Here is a 21,577-nt window from a genome sequence, read left to right on the forward strand (position 1 = left end):
ACAACAACAGGAAAAGGTTTTTAGGTTTATTTCGTTGTGGCAGTGAAGTACATGCCAGGTCTGATGAATGCAACTGCAGCTGGTATTAGTGTTTGTGAAAACCTGAATCATTGGAGCTTTACAATGAAATAATTTTTGTCCAGTGGAAGTAGGGAGTACTTAAAAAGAGGGAGACATTTCACAACAGAAAAGAACTCCACAAATTATTATCTGCAAAATGTTCCTGTGTGCAACTGTGATTACATAAGGTGTGCTAAGATTCCTAAGTCTCTTCTTTTGGTCAGGTGCCCTGTGGTGCAGTGTGATTCCCTGGGTCCCTGTGATACGAAGTTGTGACAGCAAAGTTCAGAGATAGAAGCTTCTGGGTGATTTTTCTGTGGTATTGTGCAGAGTAGCATTCTTGTATTGTTTTGATGTCTTCAAGGCTTCACTTTTAAAGTTATACAACTGGGACAAATCCACAAGGCATTACATAAAAAGAGGACCAGGAGAGGAGCGTAGAAAAATGTTAGATAGTTTCCACTGGGTGATTTTCTCCTTTGTAAAGAAAGAATCAGTAGCAACCAGATGTGGTGTTTCTCCATGTTGTTCAGTGATGGACTGGCATTGATTTTTAGATTTATTGATAAAAACATGAATGCTGTTACCAGCTGCAGCTTTTTTTATTCAAAGACAACACCCTGTTGCTGCTTAATGAAATACTTTTCTTGCTGTCACCTCCCTGTATTTTTATCATTTGCTTTGAACCTTTCATATTAAAGTTCTGACTTTGAACCAACAAAGTGGTATTTTAAGCACACATAAACACATTTCTTTAAAAGAAAACTGATGAGTGACAGTCCTTTTTATCCCACTTTTTTTTTCTATTTAAAGAAGCTACTGCAGTATTGTAAAACACTGGGGAGTACAGCTGCAACCAGCATCTCTATTTTGGCAGAAACACAGAATCACAGAATGGTTTAGGTTGGAAGGGACCTTAAGGATCATCTAGTTCCAATTGCCCTGGATGAGCAGGGACACCTCCCAGACACCACATTGCTTAAAGCCCCATCCAGCGTGGCTCTGAACATTTCCAGGGAGAGGGGCAGGCACTGCTTCCCTTGGCAACCTGTGCCAGTGTCTCACCACCTTCATAGTGAAAGTATTTTCATAATACCTAACCTAAATCTCCTGTCTTCCAGCTTAAAGCCATTACTCCCTGTTCAGTTGCTACATGCCCCTGTAAAAAGTCCCTCCCTGGCTTTGTCAGTACCTACGAGTTTACTCATGGTAATGAGAAATACGCGTGTGAGATTCCCGGTGCTTACTGCCAATAAAATAATTAAGTGGGAAAAAAGAATTTACATTTCAAAATGGTTTTGTTCATGTGAAGGAGGAGATGCTGTTCAAGTGATGCCCCTTTGAACCCGAGTCTTTATTTGGAGCTGCCCCTCCGGCTCTGCTGGGGCAGTAGTGAGCATCCTCATGGTACCACGCAAAACCGCACCTCGTGGGCAAGGGGTCAGTAACAGCGCACAGTGATTATCATTATCAGCCTTTAGTGTTGTTCAAACACACACACAACAACCCCATGGGGAGCTCCAGGCTGGGCACAGAGTGGCTGAGAGCAGCCAGGCAGATAGGGACCTGGGAGTCTGGATTGACAGGAAGCTGAACATGAGCCAGCAGTGTGCCCAGGTGGCCAAGAAGGCCAATGGCATCCTGGCCTGTATCAGGAACAGCGTGGCCAGCAGGTCCAGGGAAGGGATTCTGCCCCTGTACTCAGGGGCCTGGTGAGGCCACAGCTTGAGTCCTGTGTCCAGCTCTGGGCGCCTCAGTTCAGGAAGGATATCGAGGTCCTGGAGCGGGTCCAAAGGAGAGCAACCAGGCTGGTGAAGGGACTTGAGCACAGATCCTATGAGGAGAGGCTGAGGGAGCTGGGGCTGTTCAGCCTGGAGAAGAGGAGGCTCAGAGGAGACCTCATCACTCTCTACAGCTCCCTGAAAGGAGGGTGTAGCCAGGGGGGGGTTGGTCTCTTTTCCCAGGCAACTCTCAGCAAGACAAGAGGGCACGGTCTCAAGTTGTGCCAGGGGAGGTTTAGGTTGGACATTAGAAAGAATTTCTTTACGGAGAGGGTGATCAGACATTGGAATGGGCTGCCCAGGGAAGTAGTGGATTCTCCATCCCTGGAGATATTTAAAAAGAGACTGGATGTGGCACTCAGTGCCATGGTCTGGTAACTGCAGAGGTAGTGGATCAAGGGTTGGACTCGATGATCTCAGAGGTCCCTTCCAACCCAGCCAATTCTATGATTCTATGATTCTATGAAAGCACAGGCACTCGCAGCACGCGGGTCACCTTTAGTTACAGGTGGTGCGGGGGCTGTTTCCATTTTGTGTGTCGCTCTTGGGGTCACAGGCAGCAGAAGGGCGGCAGGAATCACCGTTTGACGTGAACTCCCTAAGCTTGGCACCGTGCATCACCGCAGCCGTTAACATCACCCGCTGGTTACACGAACACCCGTGTCCTTACACGCATTAAAGTACCGCTCCCTTTTCCAAAACTTTAAAAGCCCCAAAGCCTCCGGAGCGAGCCGGTCTGTACGGCCCCGGCTCTCACGGTGGGCCGGGGCGAAGGAGTTATCCCCGGGGCCTCCCTGACAGACCGCTCGGCGCAGCGGTAGTAAAGCGCTATGCACCCGGAGAGTAACGGGACCTCCCCGCGGGGCGGAACCGGAGCCGCCAGACGGACTCGGCCTCTCCCTCCCGGGGCGGCGGAAGAAGGGCTATCTGGGCGAAGCGGGCCTCCAACTCTATGGTGAAAGGCGGGAGCCGGGGCGCTCTAGGCGGCCGCGCCGCTCTCTATGGTGTGATGGGAGGAGCGGCGGGACACGGCGGACGGCTCCGGCCCGGCGGCCTCGGCGCTTTCTGCGGGCACGATGTCGCCTCCGAAAGGTGAGGGCGGCGGTGCGGGGCGGGTTAGGTGGAGGGGTACCGGGACTCTCGGGGGAAATACGAGCGGAGAAGTGGGCCGGTTCCGCCATCCCCCCTCCACAAGACAAAGCTCGACCGGCGGAGCCCCTGGCCTCCCCCTCCGCAGGGAGTGGAACCGTCCTCCCCGTGGGGGCTGCGCGGGCGGGCGGGCGGGCGGCACCACCGCGGGGGCGGGAGGGGGGAAGGGGCTGTGAGGGGGCGCGGGGCCGCACCGGGGAGGAGCTCTCCTCCCCTTCTTCCCGGTCAGTTCCCGCCGCCGGTGACCGGCCTGGCCCGGGGCTGGCGGAGGCTGAAGGTATCGTGCAGCGGTACCGCCGCTCCTCCTGCCTCTGAGAGACACCGTCCGGCCGGACCCTCAGCCGCGGCCGTCTCCGGGGCAGTGCTGCCCCGGTTGCCGGTTCCCGCTCTGGGGGTGTTTGAACGTGGCGCAATAATTTTGAGGGCTTAGGCCAGGACCGTGAGAACCAACGTGGTCAGTGCACACGGGCATCCCCCTCCTCCTCGGTACCGACCCCACTTGGTCCTGCTGATGTCCCAAAAAACACCGTCGGTCTCTGAGTTTCTGCTGCGATGCCAGAGACACGATAGTCCCGAAGCCAGAGCCCTCGGGCAAACCGGGTGGGCTTAAACCCTTCAGGTAGACGATGCCCGTCCCTCTGCCAGCTTTGCCTCCTCTCTGGAAGTGTTCCAGAGCAGGCTGGAGCAGCCTGGTCCGGTGGGAGGTGTCCCTGCCCACGCAGGGGGGTTGGAACTGGATCATCCTTACGGTCCCTTCCAATCCAACCCTTCTGTGATCCCCCCACCTTGCACAGGACTCTGCTCCTGGCAGGGATGAGAAGTGGGGCACCTCAGGGGAGGAAGGGCCGGGAGCAGGAGCAGCCAGCTGCTGGGTCAGGCTGGGTCTGAGGTACCCATCGCCCTGGCTGCCTCTGGCAGGTGCCCGGCTCTACTTGGAGTGCCAGGCTTGGCCTTGGGCTGCCATTTCAAAGCACCTTGGCAGGGTGGTTAGACGGGGTGTGGAGGTGTGTAGGAGGCCCGCGTTTATGGCCTCAGGCTTTTGGCTGCCTGGTCCCTTTTGCTGGAAGTAGTTTCATTCAAGTGGGATGCAGAAGAAACTCTGGGAAAGAAACGACAGCTCATGTCAGCTTTTAGCTAGTTTTGTTTTGGGGTTTTGTTTGTTTGTTTGTTTTGTTTATTTTTTTACAAAGCCGGTATAAGTTTAGGCTTATCAGCAAAAGGGATGAGTACCCCAACAGTGTTTTCCTTCTGCCCCCAGTGCTGCACTGTTACTGGTGAAGATACGTGAGTCAGGCTGGAGAAGTGCTCTGGCTGAAAACTATAAATAGCTTTTAACATTGGAACTATTAAGTATAGTAGCTAGATGCATTATTGTGTCCTGCTGCATTTGACTTACCCACCTTTTCAAACCGTTGCCAAATGGAGGCATTTATTTTTAAAGAGCAGTTAATACAGGCAAGTATTAAATTTGTTTTTAGTTCAGTAGTGCATAAACTTAAAATCTTAGTGTGTGAAAGCATGTTCTTAATGCTACTTTAGTGCTGACAGAAACAGTATTGGGAAATATTTTTAAAAAAAGCTGGACTGTGTTAATTTCATTTCCTGGTTGTTATGCCCTCAGTTTCCCCCTGACCTTTGCCCCCCCCCCCCAATCCAAATTTAATTTAAAAGCTTGTTAGTCTCCTATAAGTATTGTTAGTCCGAAAATTAATTTGCTCTACCTTTTAAAAGTGGTTACTGACGTGGGTAAGATTTTTATCTATAAGGAAGCAGCTAATTTAAATGATTGCAGCAGCAGGAGGTATTAACTGTACCTTGCAGAAATGTTATGCAATAGAAGACATCACTCACTTGAAAGAAAAAGTGAACCAAAATATCAGTTGCGCTGGATTCAGCAATTCATTCCCGTATTAAATGAACAAAGTTATTTACAGATCTGCCTGGAGGTTATCTGTTAGCTCATTCCCTAATCAGCAGAACATAAACTTACACCAATTAAAGAACATTTCTTTAGGATATTCCAAACGACACAGATAATGGCCCAAAAGATGCAGAACAACCAGCGTTCACCCTTCAGATGCCATACATAACAGAGAATAATTTATCAGCTTGAAAAATGGTTTTATAGTCACACATTTGCTGATGCCTTGTGTTAGAGGTTATGCCTTGGCGTAGACAGTTCCTGTTTGGAGTCATGTGCTCTTCTCTTTACTGGTAGGGACACAGTCTCGGCCATTCTCTGACATGGGAATGAACTGTCCACCCCATGAAGCTCTCAGGCCTTAGAAGAGGGTGTCTGTAAGAAAAACTGCCTTCCCAGTAGGTCTGAAACAGGCCATCTCCCAAGGTATGCAGGGTGTTACTTGGTCAAGGCCAAAACTGTAACTGGAATTGTTGCTGATGTAGGAGTGTGGGAGCATAGGGAAGATAGAGAGGATAACACCAGTGATCCATAGTCCTGGTATGGTTTAATTTACTTGAATATCCATAACCTTAGTGTTTTCTAAGAAAACCCTTTTTGTAATGTCCCATCACCATTCTAAGCAGAACTCTCTTTTGTTACTAACTTATGTGGCAGATAAGGCTGAAGGAAATGCTGCCTTATGTATTAAGCTTTGCTGGATTCTTTGCTGATACTGAACTTACCTTCTCTCTTTACTTTTACTGGTCTTTTAGTGCTCTTTGTGTCAGGCTTCTGTACTCAACCAGCTGCCATTTCAGAGTGAGCACTTACCATCAGCTAAAGAGCAGGGCAGACAGAAAGACTTTTTGATTACTGTTAGATAAATAGCAGTCTCTGATTAGCTTTTCTAGAACGAAGGATGATTATTAGGGCAAGAGGACATCTTATTTTCAAACACCTGGAATTCCTATACCAGCTTCTTTTAGAACAGACTTTAAAATTTTAACTCAGATTGTTTAAAGGAACTATTTCACAACATCACAGTTACTGTATGCTGCCAGAGTAGTGTATTTGATGCTGTCCTCCAGCTGGAGAGCACCCTGTTTCAGTTCTTAAATTAAAATGAAGGGCATGCTGAGTTGTCATCTTTGTTCTCTTTCAGAAAATGTCAGCTTGCTGTTCAAGTTGTACTGCCTCACAGTGATGACCCTGGTTGCTGCAACGTACACGGTCGCACTGCGGTACACGAGGACAGTGGAGGCAGATCTGTACTTCTCAACCACAGCTGTGTGCATCACTGAAGTTATCAAGTTGTTCTTGAGTGTGGGCATGTTAGCTAAGTAAGTATGGGGATGCTAATCAGTGTTTTGAAAACAAATCTAGGCTTCTAACCTCAGATTCTGAGATGCTGAAGGAGAGATACAGTGGAGGAGGCAGCTGGGGTAGTCCTGCTGTGGAAGAGTCATTTTAGAGCGAGTTAGAGCTTGTGAGTCCTCCTCAGATGAAACTGCTTTGTAAACACCACAGTGTTCAGGTGTGTCCCTTCTGCATGTTTTCTATTTTTGTGTGCTTTGGGATAGGTTCAGAATGTCACTTTGGATTATCTGCGATGTTTTGGGTTTTTAAAATAACTGGTGGAGGTGAAAGCTGGAATGTGAGCTACTGTATGCTGAGTTGTATAAAATTGTAATGTTCCTACTCAATTTTTCCCAAACAAGGTTAGACAGACACTTTGCTGTCTTTACTAACCTGAGGAACCAAAGCTGAAAGGGTGTGTGGTCAGACAATATTGGAGTTTGGGTAATTCCAGACTGCTGCTAGGAGCTGGAACTTGAGTACACACATGAGCATGTGAAGGAGGGAGGCCATCAGTCTGTTGCCTTTTCTCTCAGCTTCCCTATGCTACATCCTTCCTGGGAAGGATCTTCATATTCTGAACTTTTCCAACGCCTGGTTCTTGCTGTTGTGGTAGAATTTGTTCTTTTAGGGTCTCTGCCTATTTTTTTTGTGTCTTTTGGTACATCAGAAGCCTGTCTGTTTTGTGCTAGAGGATCACAAAGTCTCATAGTGTGCTTCAGATTTTCATCAGATCTTTTCTACTTAATACCAGAATGGCATTTTACTTGCTTTAGAAATGAGGCAGTACTTGAATTTGTTTGGGCACCTGTGGCAAAAGATGCTTTTTGTTTAATCTTTCATTAACTGTAATGTGCCAGAAAAGTCAAGTGTAACTGGTGGTGTTTTTCTGTTTTTCTTTGAGTTCACCCAGGGCTTCTCACTCTGCCAGCAGCAGATGTTGGCAGAGGTGTCTCTGTTGACGAGTGGTTGTGCTGTGGTTCTTGCAGTGTTGTGGCCAGTGTGGATCCTGCTCCAGCCTGCTTTCTGGAGACTGCATCAGCCCATGGTTCTCCCTAGTGAAGGACCTGTGGGTGGCCTCACCCCTGTGTATGATTTCTCAAATCTGTTCTTGTAGACCCAGGCTGCTTACAGTATACCAGGGAGGTCTAGTTCAGCAGGGTGGGCAATCTGCCTTTTGTTAGGGGTCAGGAATATTGTGCCCATTAAGTGTTCAGATGATCTTTGTGCTTGAAATAATTTTAAAGGCAGTTGCTTTTAACTCAGAAGTCTGTTATGTTTTTAGAACAGCCCTGCAAAGCCAAAAATCTGTCCAGCCCATTGTCTTCCCTTTAACAGCAGTCAGCAGGAAACAGTAGTACAGGCAATAGGGCAAGCGTGGGCTGTGCTTTCCTTAGCTGGTGGCAGAAGCATGTGGATTTTCCAGCCTGGCTGTGTGCACATGGTGGCTGGAGCCCCTAACAATCCTGTGAGATTGTCCAGTTTGCTTTTCTACTGTCAGTCCCTACTGTACCTGCAAAACACCTGCTGGAGTAGAATTACATGGTAAGTGAAAAAGTGCTCTTTAAAAAAACACCTTACCTAGCGTTTCACTGAATTCTGTCTTCCTGTGTTCACAGACATCATAAATAGTCTTTCCCCCTGCATTTTTATTTTCATATCTCTACAGGTGTGTGTTGTGTTTTCATTGCTCATTTATTTTCTAAACTGGGAGTCCTAGTCCAGTTTTTCCATGATCATCCTAGTACCCCTCTCCATGGCATTTCCAGTTTTGTTGCATCTCCTTTGAAACAGGAACCAGTGCTGTATGCAGCATTCAGGATGTGAACATGCCATGGCATTAGGCAGAAGGGGTGAGAGTTGTCTCTGCTTTCTGTCTTGGTCTCTGTTCTGCTCATTTCTCTGAATGCTGATGAGCCTGGAGCTGGCAGTGTCAGAGAGCTACTCACATCTTTTCCCCCTCATCCTAACCCTAACCCATAGTTAGTTTAGAGATGGTTGCTATATTTTGGGGTTATAATTTCCGATGATTCTTTCTCATTTATTGACAATTAGGCTTTGTTTTCCTGTTAAAATGGAATGAATCACTGAGCTGTTTGAATGTTTTTATTATATCTGTTCTGATCTGGTCAACTAGTGGATTTTTTCCTCCATAGTTGAGAGGGAGAGAGAGAAATGATCACTAGCAGACACTGGCCATCAGGCCATTCTCACCTCTTCTTAGCAGGCTGTCTTGCCTGCAGGTGCAAAATACCTTCCTTTGGTGTCCAGGACCTTGCAGGTCCAAATACCTTCCTTTGCTGTCCAGGTAACAGAGTTGTTTCTCAGATGGCAAAAAATCTGGTGAATTTGTCTCAGTGTAGTGAGAGACCCTTCTGTAGCTATTGGAAGTTTCCTTTTGGATATCTCATACAATTGATTATCATCAGCAAAAATTTGCAGTTTCTTAAATCTCCCATTTTAGATTGCTTACAAAAGTGCTGAGCAGAAGTTTCCTGCAGTGTCTCCTTCACAGCTTCCTCTAGTTTTAAAGTCCTAACCAGTTTGTCTCACCCGATGTGAGGTGCCTTTGTCATTTAATACCCAGTTAGAAAACAACCTGGATACAGGATATTGGAGTATGACTCCCCCATTGTTCCCTCTCCAGAATTTGTTTTCTCACACATCCGTACATTATGCTTTGCTGTGTTTAAAGGGTTCTCCTGGAAGGCACACTGCATGTATGAATGCCAAAAGGTTGTCTTTCAAGAGGGAAGTTTATGATAGTTTAAGCTATGTTAACTATTTAGTCAACTGTCCTCTCAGTTTTTCTTATTTACTTAAAGTCTAGTTGACCATCTGGTGATTGTGTTGCCTGCTTTCTTACATGGTATACAATTTCTTAGCAATGGCCGAAGAAAAGTAGAGCTGATTTGCAAACTCTAGTTTTAAACTTCAGCTTTTCTAACAGATGCAATTCTCCTGTTGCAGGACTGATTGTTATTAGTATCTCTCCCCTATTCAGACCTAGGAAGAAAATAGGGTATGTTTTTTAAGTTGAATCAAGGTCAACATCAAGAACAAGAAATTCAGGCTAGATAATTTTGTAGTGTACATCTTTGGGCACCTTATTTTGCATTATCAGCTGTGTGCAGAGGCTTGCTTAAAATTCTTTTCTGTGTAGATTGAAATCTGTCTCCACGTGCTCTTTGCACTGAATTCAGTTTTACAGTTAGAGATTCTTGATAAGTGCATGCTTCAGACAGCACAGCCATGGCAAAGATGAACTATTGGATAATTCATCTCTTTGTGCTCAGAAACTAAAGTGAAAATGGTGCTGACTGAGCACCTCTTACTCTTCGTTGCTGAAATTCCATGCTAGAAGTCAAACAAGATAGAAACTGCTGTTAACTGCTGTGACTCAAGTTTAAACACGTGATCAACCAATTCACCATCCTTGGTCTGGAACAGAAGTAGGTATGGTTTAAATACTATTTTCTTGTTCCACAGCCCACCTTAGTATTGACAGGTAGAAGAAGCCATTACTGTGTGGTATTTTTTGACTTCTTATTCTTACAGAGCAGAACTGCATCTCTGCTAATTATATTTTATTTGCAGTTAGACATTTCAGAAAGAAGTACTTTAGTCCAGCTGTCCTTAGGTATTACCAGGAACTATAGGTTTTCTTGTACATCTTATCTCCCAGTGCCTGACAATATCTTTATTGATGATTTAGATGAGGGGATTGAGTCCATCATCAGCAAATTTGCAGATGACATTAAGCTGGGGAGCAGTGTGGATCAGCTGGAAGGCAGGAGGGCTCTGCAGAGGGACCTGGACAGACTGGAGAGTTGGGCTGATTCCAACGGGATGAGGTTCAGCACGGCCAAGTGCCGGGTCCTGCACTTTGGCCACAACAACCCCATGGGGAGCTCCAGGCTGGGCACAGAGTGGCTGAGAGCAGCCAGGCAGAAAAGGACCTGGGAGTCTGGATTGACAGGAAGCTGAACATGAGCAAGCAGTGTGCCCAGGTGGCCAAGAAGGCCAATGGCATCCTGGCCTGTATCAGGAACAGTGTAGCCAGAAGGTCCAAGGAAGTGATTCTGCCCCTGTACTCAGCGCTGGTGAGGCCACACCTCGAGTACTGTGTCCAGTTCTGGGCCCCTCAGTTTAGGAAGGATATCGAGGTCCTGGAGCAGGTCCAAAGGAGGGCAACCAGGCTGGTGAAGGGACTTGAGCACAGATCCTATGAGGAGAGGCTGAGGGATCTGGGGCTGTTCAGCCTGGAGAAGAGGAGGCTCAGAGGAGACCTCATCACTCTCTACAGCTCCCTGAAAGGATGGTGTAGCCAGGGGGGGGTTGGTCTCTTTTCCCAGGCAACTCTCAGCAAGACAAGAGGGCACGGTCTCAAGTTGTGCCAGGGGAGGTTTAGGTTGGATATTAGAAAGAATTTCTTTACTGAGAGGGTGATCAGACATTGGAATGGGCTGCCCAGGGAAGTAGTGGATTCTCCGTCCCTGGAGATATTTAAAAAGAGACTGGATGTGGCACTCAGTGCCATGGTCTGGTAACTGCAGCAGTAGTGGATCAAAGGTTGGACTTGATCTCAGAGGTCCCTTCCAACCCAGCCAATTCTATGATTCTATGAATATAACAAATACATTGAGGAATAAGTAATGCAGAATTTTTTTCCTATAATGTCAATGACTCATAACATTTTATACAGTTCTATATGGAGTGCAGTTAACCGTGGTGAGCTATAACATGAACTCTTTCCCTGTTATTGCAAATTTTGCTTCAAGTGCTACTTATCTGCTGACTTTCTGTGTCAATGTTGTACCTTGTGGCCAGACATGTGACATGTTCAGTGTCACCCAAGTCTGTCCCAAGTGAAATATTCCCTCAAGTTAGGAAAGAACTTCACATGTGACCTTGCTTGTACAGGCAGTGTGGGAAATCACATTCACTTCTGCTTTTAACTGTACTGTCCCAACACTGAGGTTTTTGTGTGCTCTCTATTATGGGAAAATGACAAATAAATTCCTTGCCACCTGCCTGCTTTTTTTTACTACAGGAAAGGAGGGATATCTTGGTTCCAGGCAGGGAGGGAGGCAAAAGAGGGGAAACTTGGATAGAAGGATCATGAGACTAGGTAGAGAGCCTAAATCTTTGGAGGGGAAAAGCTTAAGAACCTGGACCACAGAGTTGGGAACTGATGATGAATGGAGAATATGAGGGAACAAGGTGGTTAATGAAGGAGCCTGGGGGATAGACAGACTGCTGATTCTGCATTACAGTTTTGGGCTGATAGATGGCACACATTTGTAAAAAGAAAGAAGTTGGGACCTGTGTGACACATTGGGAACTGGGCTCCTGGGGTACTGAGGAAGACGTGAGTCATTTGTTCATGTGTGTGTGTAAGGGAAGCAAAAGGAGTGTTAAATTTTAAGTGCAATACAGGATGCAAGTGGAGAGGTCTGTGGGAGAGGACAGGAGTGATTTTGGATGTTGGTATTTTTGAGTGGCCAAGCAAGAGAAGAACGTGGGATTTGTGGAGAGCTGGGAAGGGAACTGGAGGACTCAAAGTGCAGCGACAAGTAAACAAGAAATGTCAGATTGATGTACAAATGATAAGGGAGAACTAGCAATGCAGAGGTCAGCTTTAACAAGCTGAGGAGCAAGCCACAAAAGGGGAGAGGAGCAAGAAGCAACATGTTCTTATTGCCTGCTCTTGTTCCCACTGTAATGACATGAAGGAGACCTGTGAAGGTGCAAGGCAACAAGGAGCTGCCACATGTCCTGCCAAACCACATGGTGAGTGCTGGACCAGTGTCTCCCACAGCACAGTGAGGAGCCCAGGGCTGGCTGAGGAAGCCTGGGGCTGGTTGGTGGTTCCAGCTCAGTAGTGGGCAAGGATACAAACTTTTTTGGATGTACTATCAGGCCCAGTTTAAAGGGGATCCAGAAAATTACAAGGATTTGACACCACACACATAAATAGAGAATAAACAAACAAAAACAGAAAAGGGGAGGGGGACATAACAACAGCCTTGTGTCCCTCTGCCTGAATACTTAGTAACTTATTCCACTGTTCACAGTGTTCATGGTTGTTTATTACACATGAATGCATCTGACCTGCCAGTTCCAGAGTGTCCTCTTTGCCTTCAGGGGTTTTGACTTGTTGATAGCCTCCTGTTTTTTCCCAGTTAATTTTTCTTTATTGGGCACAGGGTACAACTGATTGTTGGGAATAAGTTTTCCTCCTTCCCAAAGGATGCATGGATTTGATTTCTGTTTTCACATACCAGTTTAGAGAGCCCTCAGTTATGTTAACATATTTGATTTTGCAGAGAAACTGGAAGTCTGACAAGGCTAATAACATCTTTAAAGGAAAATGTGTTTGGAAGTCATAAAGAACTGCTAAAATTAAGTGTTCCATCTTTGGTGTATGCTCTCCAAAATAATATGGCGTTTGTGGCTCTTAGCAACTTGGATGCAGCAGTCTACCAGGTAATACATGTTTTTGTCATGACAATGCAAATGCATCTGACCTGCAAATGCATCTGTCTTTCGTGTTTCTTGAGGCATCTGTTTGTCTAGCACAGAGTACACTCTTCAGCCTTGGTGTTAAAACAAAACATCACTTGGCTTTCACTGGGAGCCTACGCTCTGGTATTCTGAGCTAAGCCACTTGCTGCTAAAGTCACTTCAGATTCACATTGGCAATGGTACAGAAGCCCAAGGATCTGGAGGAATTCAGTTAATTCAGAATTGCATTTGTCACTCTGTAGTTGAATTTTCTATTTGAATTTCTTGGCTTTGGGAAGAGTTTCTAAAACCACATCCTCTGCACTATATTCCCATCTTTAGGTGACGTACCAGCTGAAGATCCCTTGCACAGCTTTATGTACAGTCCTGATGCTAAACCGTTCCCTTACTAAGCTGCAGTGGTTCTCTGTCTTCATGCTCTGTGGGGGTGTGACCCTTGTGCAGTGGAACCCTGCTCAGGCTACAAAAGTACAGGTAAGAGGTCACATTTTGCCACTTGGTGACAAAGAATAGACTGCCTTATCCTTTGTATTTCACTTCCCAGCAGCTGGGATCAAGGTAAATTCTCTTAACATTCCACACAGTATCACCCATTTCCTGCTCCCAGCCACTTCACATAAACATCAGTGTGATCACTCACTTTCACATTTATTTTATACCAGTTCAGGCAGACTTGTGGTATTGTCTCACTTGTTGGAAAGGCACCTGATTTCTACAATTAGTATAAATTACCACAGTCATCATCATCAGTCTAATGCACCATCATAGGGGTATCTGAGTAATAGAGTGTTTCCAGCAGTTGGCCCTGGTATCATTGTAATTGTTGGAGCAGAGAACTTGGAATCAAAACCCTTGGTGGAATTAAGAATGAAACTCCAGTGTCTTGTGGGTGTGGGTGTATCATTCAAACACACCCTTCAGAAGCACTGACCTAATCTCCTTCAAGGAAGAAACAAAATGTCTCCTGTTACTTGGGTCTTAGCTGCTGGTCAGCAGCAGGAGTGGGAAGGGCAGTTTGTGCAGCCAAGGGGAGAGGGCTGCTGAGCACCACTCCCAAGGGTTGGGGAGAGCACACATGGGAAGTGAAACCCCACCAGGCAGCCACACTGAGCTCATCTGAAAGGCAGCTCTAGCCAAGCAAGTACAGTTTATGCTGAAATGAAATGCTAATAACTTTGCTGCACGTAACAGAGTAGCTCTGGAATTGATTATTGTAAGTTACTGAAGTGTTGCATCCTTTTTAAAATAATGGTTGATGTTGCAGGTGGAGCAAAACGCATTGGTGGGGTTTGGAGCAATTGCTGTTGCTGTATTGTGTTCAGGATTTGCAGGTACAGTATTACTCCTGTACACAGGTCACATCAAAAGGGCTGGAGAATTCATGATGGAACAGTCTACATTAGCTAACTGTCTTCATTGATTGTAAGATAAAAAAGGACTTGATCCCCCCTGCCCCTAATTACCTCCCACTTGCATTAGTTATGACAGATGCATGACATGATTACTCCAATTGTCAAGCAAATGACTGGGAGCACATACTGCTGGTTTTATGTGAGGCAGCTGAGAAGGCTGGTTTGCAACTGGAAGTGGCTTTCAAATGCTTAGAATATATCTGTGGGGAACATCCATAATGACTCTCTCAGTAAAATTAATTAATGTACATCAATTTTATAAAGCTGGCTCAGCAGTGAATAGCTCCCTTATGGTGATCGCATTAAATACTTGATTTTTTTTTTTTTTTTTTTGTAAGGAGAACTGAGCTCCTCCCTCAATTACTGTGCTAGCTTAGCTCCAAAATACACATTGACATGGTCCTGTAGGTGGAGAAACTAACTGGAATGCAGAGGGACCATAAGTAAGATAGGGAAGAATATGAGTAGCAGGAAGCCTAGATTAACTCCATGAAAGATTTTTGGTTGTGGGGGCTTTTTGTTTGTTTGTTTGTTTGTTGTTTTGTTTTTTACTTGTTTTGTATTTTTGTACAAACAGCATTTTCCCTTAGAGTAGTTTTTCTCTTATCACCTGGTTTCTGCAGAAAAAGACCAGAACTGGAAGACCAATGAGTTGGTGCTCAAAAATAATAAAATAACAAAATGCAAGTCACTACTTAAATGGAAATTTGGCTCACAGGGGCATATTTTCCTGCCTGTAAACTGGATTATTCCCCCTCACTCTATAAGAAAACAAGGTCACCCACCTCTATTACTATATAATCCTTCAAGAGTCATCTCGTGCTGTGTGCACACTCTTGAAAAATTCTTGTTACTCTTGAAAAACACCCTGGCTGGCAGGGAGGAAAAGGAGGAAGATGCTGTTCTTCTTTGGTGTCTTTGCAGTGAAATGGGCACTTTGATGCAGAAATACTAAATAAGACTATGTAGAACTCAATCAGCTTTGCCTGAAAGCTTATATATTTACTTATTTTGGTACACACTTCCAATCCATGGAATACACAGTGAAGCCTTCAGAGTCTCCTAAAGCTCTCTGTGTCTCTCTGATAACGTGGGGTGATAGCTGTGCTGCTGAAGGTCTGCAAATTCAGACCAGTGGAAGGGCTGATGTGGGCAGGTCCAGAGGATTTAGACACATCAGGATTGCAGCTTGGGTGTTTCCTTAACTGAGAGCTGTAGCCTTGAGGCAGCTGTGAGAGCAGAGTAGTTCAGCCATGGAGCTCCTTCTGCCTTTGGTGCTTTACATGTTGAAAAAATAAATACTATTTAAACTCCTTTTCTCTTCTTCCTACCCATGCCCAAATGAAGAAGTTGTTTTGGCATTAAACCTTCTGTTTCTGGACTGACCGTGTTTTATATTAATTCAGCAAAGTAAAAAACCACATTTATGTGGTTCTGTCCATCAGAGTTGGAAAGAAGTTTTTCTTCAAAATGCTGATCCTGTGATAATTTCCAAGCATCCGAGAGCCCAACAATGTATATAAAAGCATTGAACAAATATATATTGGCAGATCTTGTGTGACTTAAAACTGAAGAAAAATTTCTCCTGAACAGCCCCCATTCTTTCCTTTATCCTGCCTGGTGAAGTGCTTTTTATGCACTTTTTTTTAAATCTGAAAGCATTGAATGACTTGTTTTATAACAAGTTAAAGCTAACAGGTGTACTTCATACTCAAGCCAGATGTCTAGTACATTGATTGTGTCTGGCTGTGCTCTTGTGGGTCTTCTCAGTGGGCAGAGAACTTGAGATCTATTACTCTTTTAAGCACTGCATTTGTCAACAAGACTGGGCCTTTGTTGCTGTTGTGGTTTAGGTTTTAAAAATGTATGTTTGTGATAAATGAAGAAACATGGTAGTATTATTTGAAACCCTGAAACATTCTCTGATCTGTTCTCACCATAAGGATTCCATGTACTCTTACTGAATTGCATTTTTCATTAATAAAAGAGTAGAGAGGCTCTACTAAATAATTTATAAATAGAGTAATTTTTTTTTCATTAATAAAAGAGTGGAGAAGTGTGTATCTAGGGCTTTTAACCCTCAGGTCTTTTTTCTGTGCTGTCTCTGTCAGTTTTATGTACTTTTCTCCAATTAAATGAAAGATCTTGGGTAACATTAATCAGCAACAAGCACTTAGTCAGTAGGACTCACAGCAGAAAGTCATAGAAGTGGCTGAGAAGATCTGAGTCCTGGAAACTGTTGTCTTGTTTTGCAATGCAAAAGAAATTCCAGAGATTAGCAGCCTCCTGGTATGGTGAGCAGTGGTTAAAAGGGCAGCCAGCAATGGCCTTGTCAAATGTCAGCCTTTTACTCTGACATACACCTCCCCAAGAGAGTTAATGAAAAAGCATTTGGGGAATTTCAGTAATGCAGATCATAAAAGTAATTAGATCAAAATTAATTCAGTTTCCTCAAAACCATTCTCTAGCTTCAATTAGCATTGGTTTTGACTGGCTCTTTTAATCCCCTGAAGCTGTGATTTCAGAGTGTTGCCACTCTGCCAAGTACTCCACAGGCTTCTGAGGAATTTTCAGCCTCAATGCTGAGGTAATATAGTCCCACCCCTGGTTTTGATTTTTTTTTTTTTTTTTTACTGCTAAGTGTCACAGTGGAGGAAAATTCTACATAGCATCACAGGATCACTACAGTTGGAAAAGACCTAAGATCACCTCGTCCAACTGTCAACATCCCCTCTGAATAATATAGATGGATGAAAAGCTGTGTCACCCACTAGAGCATCTCCTGAAGTGCCTCAACTACATGGTTATTAAATACCTCCAGGGACAGAGAATCCACCATCTCCCTGGGCAGCCCATTCCAATGCCTAACTATTCTCTCAGTAAGGAATTTTTATCCCCAGATCTAGTCTAAACCTCCCCTGGTGCAACTTGAGGCCATTTCCTTTAGTCCTGTCATTATTCATTTGACAGAGGAGGGCAGCACCCACCCCACTAACACTTCCTTTCAGGTAGAGAGCAATCAGGTCTCCTTTCAGCCTCCTCCAAACTAAACATCCCCGCTTCCCTCAGCCTCATAAATACTGTCCTAGGGCTAAAATACCAGTGAAATGCTGGTTGGTTGTTTTTTTTTTCTGGTGTAGAATCATACAGAAGACACTGTTGGACAGAAGCCTGTCAACTAAGCAGAAATGAGGAGTAGTTTCACTGTTAAAACTGTAAAGAGAAACAGAATCTAATTTTGATGTTACATACCCATTAAAATGATTCTGCCCTGGGAGACATGTTTTAGCAGGATGTTTTTTGGAACCTTCTGCACTGGGAACTTATGTGAATTAGACTGTAGGGCAAGATGATTCCAGTAACCTTGTTTGGCTTTAAAACACTATGATCCATGAATCATTAGGGATGACACTTCATCTCATTGAAATATTTTTTTTTTTTTAGGAGTTTATTTTGAGAAGGTCTTGAAGAGTTCAGATACTTCCTTGTGGGTGAGGAATATTCAGATGTACCTATCTGGGATTGTGGTGACTTTATTTGGTGTGTACATGTCAGACAGAGCCCAAGTTCTTGAGAAGGGGTTCTTCTATGGCTATACTTACTACGTCTGGCTTGTCATCTGTAAGTATCTTGTGGTTTTAGAGTCTTTTTGCATTGTTTTGGTTTTTAAACTATGATATGAGTGATTGCACAAAGCTACAATTTTAGTTTAACCCACTATACCATGTTTTGAGGGTGTGGGGTTTTTTAAAAGTATCATTATCTTGAAAATTATTCACTTGTTGAATTTAAAGTTGTGCCAAAAGAGCAGTATAGATCATAGAATCATAGAATATTTTGGGTTGGAAAGGGACCTTAAAGATTACCAAGTTCCAGCCTCCATGCATGGGCAGGGACACCAGGTTGCTCAAAGCCCCATCCAGCCTGGCCTTGAACACTTCCAGGGAGGGGGCATCCACATCCTCCCTGGGTAACCTATTCCAGTGTCTCACCATCCTCACAGAAAATAATTTCTTTTTAATATCTAACTGAAGTCTACCCTTTCATCTAAAAGCCATTACCCCTTGTCCTGTCACTACAGGCCCTGGTAAGAAGTCCCTCTCCATCTTTCCTGCAGGCCTCTTCAGATGCTGGAAGGCTGCTTTAAGATCTCCCCACAGCCTTGTCCAGGCTGAACAACCCCAACTCAGCCTCACAGAGGTGCCCCAGCCCTCTGATCATCTTTGTGCCTCCCCTCTGGACTTGCAGCAGCAGCTCCATGTCCTTCTTGTGCTGGGGACCCCAGACCTGGACACAGAGACTCCAGGGGGGTCTCATGAGGATGGATTAGAGGGGGATTTGAGTGAGTAGTGAATAGATAATCTTTAAATAAGTCATATCTGATCTACCAGATGATGTGTAGACAGCCCATTTTGCTGAATGTTGCACTTAATTGCCAGTTAGGATGAGGTAGCCCAAAGGAGTTCACCAGCACAGTGAAATGCACCATTTCAAGAGTAACCTGCTGCACCTTTACTAACAGAAAAATGTTATCTGCTTTCCAGTTCTTGCCAGTGTAGGTGGCCTCTACACTTCTATTGTTGTTAAGTACACAGATAACATCATGAAAGGCTTTTCTGCAGCAGCAGCCATTGTTCTTTCTACTGTGGCATCAGTTGTCCTCTTTGGCCTCCAGATAAGTAAGTGTCTTTTTGCCTCCAAAAAAACTGTACACACATTTCCTTCCTGCCTAGCAAGCTGTGTGCTGTTCCTACCAAAGCATTAACCTTTGCCTGTGGTTTTTTTCTGGTTTTAACTTAGTCTTCTCCGTGACTCCTGCACACTAATGTATTATCCCTGTTGTGTTACACAAGGTGCCTGTTGATCCCTTGCTTTCAAAAGCATTCATGATTTGTGCTTTTGGAGGCATCCTACAGTCTCCTATGGGAAGGTTCTTTCTGATTTAAACTGCTTATGAGTTTATACAGCTTTATTCATTAATCACTTTCTGATGCAGTGTGTGTGATACAGCTGTTTACCTAAGGCTGCTGTTGATAAGTACTCATTTCTTGTTGGTTTTAGTACAGGCAGTGCCAGATTAATTCCTGGGCTGTTCCTGCAAGGGCTCTGCCACATCCCTGTTAAGTTATACCTGCTACCACATTAACTTTTGCCTCCCCTGTTGGCTGTGGGCAACACCTCATGAGAGCAAGTCAGACAGCAGCTGGGGTGAGGACTGATGTGGTGAATATTTTTGAGAGCAGATTGCTTTGGGCTGTCCTGCAACTACAAAGGATTTTCTTCCAGATCAGTTCTGGGTCTGGTACTGTACCAAACAATTCCTGTTCAGTCCTTCTCTGTTTAGCTTTAAGTATTTTTTTACTTTCCTACTGTAATCTGAAGTTGGTGTGATGTGAGGATGGAAAACAAGCTTTTTGGTAGGGCATTAGTGAGATGAAACTTGCATATGAAGAAAATCATCAGGTTTTGGCTGAAAAGAGAGCACCTTAAAGCAAGAGATAAAAACCACAACTAGTTTAAAACTCACTTGGGCAGAACATCTTGATGCTTAACACAAATCAGACCTGGACTGGTGGTGTTTCTGTGAGAGCCTCAGTTAATAATGTTTCTTAATCCTGTGTGGAAATGGAAAGGCAAAGTGTGCTATCACAAGCTCCTTTATCCCATCAACTTTGTCCTTATCAAGTTTATTGTAAAACAAGCCAGTGAAACAAGTCTCTGGAACTACAGGAGATGTTTCAAGATTGTTTTTCTGACTATCACCCAAGTTCTTGCTGATACAGGACTGATTGAAATGGTGTGGGGATTGTAAACACTAAAGAGTTCTCAGTAACCAGTTAATTCTTGGTCCTGTGAATGTCTAACAGCTTGTTGTCCTGTTTACTTCTGAGTAGCTTTAATGCTGTCATTCAGATATCACTACAACTTATATAGCTTAGTTTTCTGAAGGTTTCCTCTCAGATTGGGGTGTGCAAATAAACTGTTATTGTCTCTTTTCAGCTCTCAGCTTCTCCCTGGGTGCTCTCCTGGTGTGTATTTCCATTTACCTCTATGGATTACCTCGACAAGACACCACCAAAATCCAGTCCTCAGAGACAACGAGCCCAAAAGAGAGACTTGCTGCTGTGTGACGTTGCCCAGAAAAATGGACAAAGTAAATGACTTTGCAAAAAAACCCTGCATTTTTTTAAAAATTAGCCTTAAGCTAGTCATGAAGTGGTTTGAGTGGGGTAGACTAAAAGCAGAAGTTAGCTCTGTTTTACATGGGAGATTTCCAGTTGCTGATGCTGCATTACGGCCGAGGAGCTGGATGGGTCTTTTACTGGAGGTTTTCTTCATTTGCATCAGACTGTGAAGAGTCCCATTTCCAAGGAAAGCAGAATGAAGGAACTGAACACTCAATTGTATATAATGTATATAATGGGGGGAAATTGATTCTTTGTGTATTTGATAAACTGTCTTGCTCTTTTGAGGGGAGAAATGCCCACGAGCTTCATAAAAATATATTAAAGAGAGCAATTATTGCCAGCATTTTCTCTTAAGATAGTTAGCAGTTGCAGTTTAATCAGTGATGGGAAAAGTTTTTCTTCTAGGTTATATACATACTTCTCCAGTGGTTCTATGATTTAGTAGTATTTTTTCCCTCCAAGCAATCAAGGCTCACGCACCCTGAGACAACTCCACCAGGAGTAACTACTTCAAGCATCACTTACCTAGAAGTGATCAGAAGCAGCACTTGCTCTTTGGTTTAAAAAGTCAGAATGCAAGACTGATGTTTTCTCTTGAGCTGCCAATTTTCTTTTCCTTTTCAAGTGTTGTTTATATCCACTGTAGCTGGTAGAGGGATCTTCTTTTATATTCTGTTCTGTGTTCTGTCAAACCTGAGGTGTAGGGGTAGGGTTCATATGTCCTCTCGTAGTTCTGGCTGAGGTATGAACAATGCAAAGAGTCACACTAGAAGATTTTTTTTTTTTATCTGTATGTTTTATCTCTCAAACTTCTCGTGCAAAAGAGAAGGATGCCTAAAGAGTCCCTTTAATGCATGTTAGGCTTTCATTTAATTTATGAGTGCCAACTGGATCATTTCAACCTCCTTCCTCATTTTCTGAGGCCTCACCGAGTTCAACCCATCCAGAAACTTCAACTCTCCAGTGTGGGAAAACTGACGACTTTGGTGCTTTGGCCAACTTGTTTACTTTCCACGTGAAGTCAGAACTGTCACCGAGTTTACATCCTGGTTCGATTCCTTCAGCCATGAGCTAACCAACTGGGTTTTACCTGAACATATGGGGGGGGGGGGGTGAAGCACAGGAGTAACAAACAATTTCTGTTCCAGTGGGAGAGGACACTTCACACCTTTTGCCAGCTCTCCTGTGGATTAAAATTTA

At 44.4% G+C, this 21,577-nt stretch overlaps 1 protein-coding gene across 4 annotated transcripts; it reads left to right on the forward strand.

Moving 5' to 3' along the window:
• The first annotated feature begins 2,733 nt into the window (after nucleotides 1-2,733).
• On the forward strand, nucleotides 2,734-20,720 carry SLC35A1 (solute carrier family 35 member A1). 4 transcript variants are annotated; one of them, XM_030448556.1, is made up of 9 exons: nucleotides 2,878-2,933; nucleotides 5,209-5,337; nucleotides 6,056-6,233; nucleotides 12,579-12,738; nucleotides 13,099-13,251; nucleotides 14,042-14,108; nucleotides 17,634-17,810; nucleotides 18,734-18,868; nucleotides 20,190-20,720. In XM_030448556.1, exons 3-9 carry the CDS (start codon nucleotides 6,097-6,099, stop codon nucleotides 20,318-20,320), a joined length of 960 nt encoding a protein of 319 aa, XP_030304416.1. In that variant the 5' UTR covers nucleotides 2,878-2,933; nucleotides 5,209-5,337; nucleotides 6,056-6,096; the 3' UTR covers nucleotides 20,321-20,720. The 4 variants fall into 4 exon arrangements, with proteins under 4 accessions (XP_030304415.1, XP_030304414.1, XP_030304416.1 ...); XM_030448557.1 differs by lacking the exon at nucleotides 2,878-2,933 and adding an exon at nucleotides 3,222-3,267; XM_030448554.1 differs by lacking the exon at nucleotides 5,209-5,337 and having other exon boundaries at nucleotides 2,835-2,933.
• The last annotated feature ends 857 nt before the right edge of the window (nucleotides 20,721-21,577 follow it).

This window comes from Calypte anna, chromosome 3, assembly GCF_003957555.1.
Source record: "Calypte anna isolate BGI_N300 chromosome 3, bCalAnn1_v1.p, whole genome shotgun sequence".
NCBI classification, from domain to species: domain Eukaryota; kingdom Metazoa; phylum Chordata; class Aves; order Apodiformes; family Trochilidae; genus Calypte; species Calypte anna.

Excerpts from the sequence above, each read along its gene's own strand:
- SLC35A1 (XM_030448554.1), top strand. Across the intron at positions 6,234-12,578 it reads AGTGTGGGCATGTTAGCTAA|AGAAACTGGAAGTCTGACAA; the intron begins GTAAGTATGGGG and ends TTGATTTTGCAG. Across the intron at positions 12,739-13,098 it reads TGGATGCAGCAGTCTACCAG|GTGACGTACCAGCTGAAGAT; the intron begins GTAATACATGTT and ends TCCCATCTTTAG.